Source organism: Brassica rapa, chromosome A03 (assembly GCF_000309985.2).
Source record: "Brassica rapa cultivar Chiifu-401-42 chromosome A03, CAAS_Brap_v3.01, whole genome shotgun sequence".
Classification (NCBI taxonomy): Eukaryota; Viridiplantae; Streptophyta; class Magnoliopsida; order Brassicales; family Brassicaceae; genus Brassica; species Brassica rapa.
Window position 1 is genome coordinate 34503398 of NC_024797.2, and position 1820 is coordinate 34505217.

General features: G+C 37.7%; 1 protein-coding gene across 1 annotated transcript; it reads right to left on the bottom strand.

Annotated features, from left to right (window-relative positions):
- Window positions 1-370: 370 nt before the first annotated feature.
- Window positions 371-1090, bottom strand: LOC117132692. The gene has a single exon (XM_033287508.1). The coding sequence runs from the start codon at window positions 1088-1090 to the stop codon at window positions 371-373; it is 720 nt and encodes a 239-aa protein (XP_033143399.1).
- Window positions 1091-1820: the final 730 nt, after the last annotated feature.

Genomic DNA, 1820 nt, shown 5'->3' on the forward strand with positions numbered 1-1820 from the left:
TTACCTAAACATCTTATATTTAGGAACGGAAGAAGCATATAAAATGTTCAGTTTGATCTTAGTTAAAAAATAATAACAGTGTTTACTCCTGTCTACTAATTTTTTTTGAAGATTACAAAAACATTCAAATATCAAAACTTAAAAAAGAACATAATTGTTTACACATTTTCTTATTTTCATTTTAAGTCCGAGGAATGAAAAACAAATATAAACAGAAAATTATGTATGAATAATGTAGATTTATGAACAAAATGAAGTGGCGGTTCACTTTGACATAATTACAATAAATTGATATAATGTAAAATTAATTATTATTCTATTTATTTTGCGAAATTTCTTTTTTTTTTTTTTTTTTTTTTTTTTGACAACATCAAACAAAGAAATAACTAGAAACTCCTGCCGGTCTGACAAGCCAAACCGGTGGGGTTGAATCGACATAAAGCAAAGCAGAAGGAGAACTCCTCGCACCGCGTGCAAGCTTGTCCGCCAAGGTATTTTGCGCTCTAAGATTATGTCTGATCCGGAAGTGTGGGAAGAAAATCTTACTGCAGTTGAATTCTTCCATGTGTGTAGAGAAAGCAGGCCATTCATCGGGTGTCGACACCATCTTCACCAACTGAGAACAATCCGTCGCAAACACTACGTCAGAAAATTGGAGGGTCTTCATGCATTCCATTGCCCAAATTAGTGCTTCAAATTCAGCATGCAAGGGTGACAAACTTCTACGAAGATTCATTGCCCCCATCATGACATCGGTCGAGTCACTTTTTTTACAAAACCATCCTTGTCCCGTAAACATGTCTTCCTCTTTCCAAGCACCATCAATATAACAAACTCTAGCGCCTTCCAGGGCGAGAGTCGCAGATTGTTGTAAGCTTCCACTATAAGAATTCTCAATAGGACTATTCACGGTTAACTGTGCCTCCATCCATATCTTACATCCCACATCAGCCCTCCGCAATATCTCCTGTGGATTGCCATCCTTATTTGAATAAACCTTGTCATTTCTAGCCTTCCAGATATACCATAAAATCCATGGATAATAATTGAAATCCTCCTCCTTTGACATTCTCCAAAATAGATAATCCATATTGGTGAAAATAGACGACGAAGGAAAGATTTCTGGAGAGGAGGGAATCCTAGAAAGTGCCCATGTTTGTAAAGCTGGGGGACACTCGAAAAGTACATGATTAGTTGATTCCTCTTCTGCCCCACACATACTACACCGTGTATCACAAACAATTCCTCGAGCTGTAAGATTCTTTAAAACTGGTAGAGTACCAGAAAGAAATTGCCACACAAAATGTCTCAATTTTGGAGGACACTTCAATTTCCAAGAAAAAGCTAATAATGGTTTAACATTTGGTCCATAGAAAATACACCTCTGAACTCTATCTGGATATAAGGATTCAGTTCTGAAGCCTGACTTAACCGAATACTTACCCGACTCCGTAAAATTCCATCCCACAGTGTCTGGCTTATGGGATCTACTTACTGCTAAACCTCTAATGATTTTTACATCATCAGCATGTATATAGGCATTAAGCAAACATCCCCAAGGTGTTTAACCTCGTATGTCAAGAGGAGAGGCAATGGTCGATGAAGAGTACAAGTGTTGTTGCTTTCAATGTCTCTCAGACTACTCCTCATGAGGCTCTTGTGGCGGCTTATACTGCTGGATATAAAAAGAAAATGCCTCGTCCTATATGTTCTCAATGTGACTTGGCAGGACACACTAGCAACAAGTGTTATAAGATTCATGGTTATCCACATGGAAATAAGTCTAGACAGCATAATCAATTTCAGGCTCCAGTCACTGA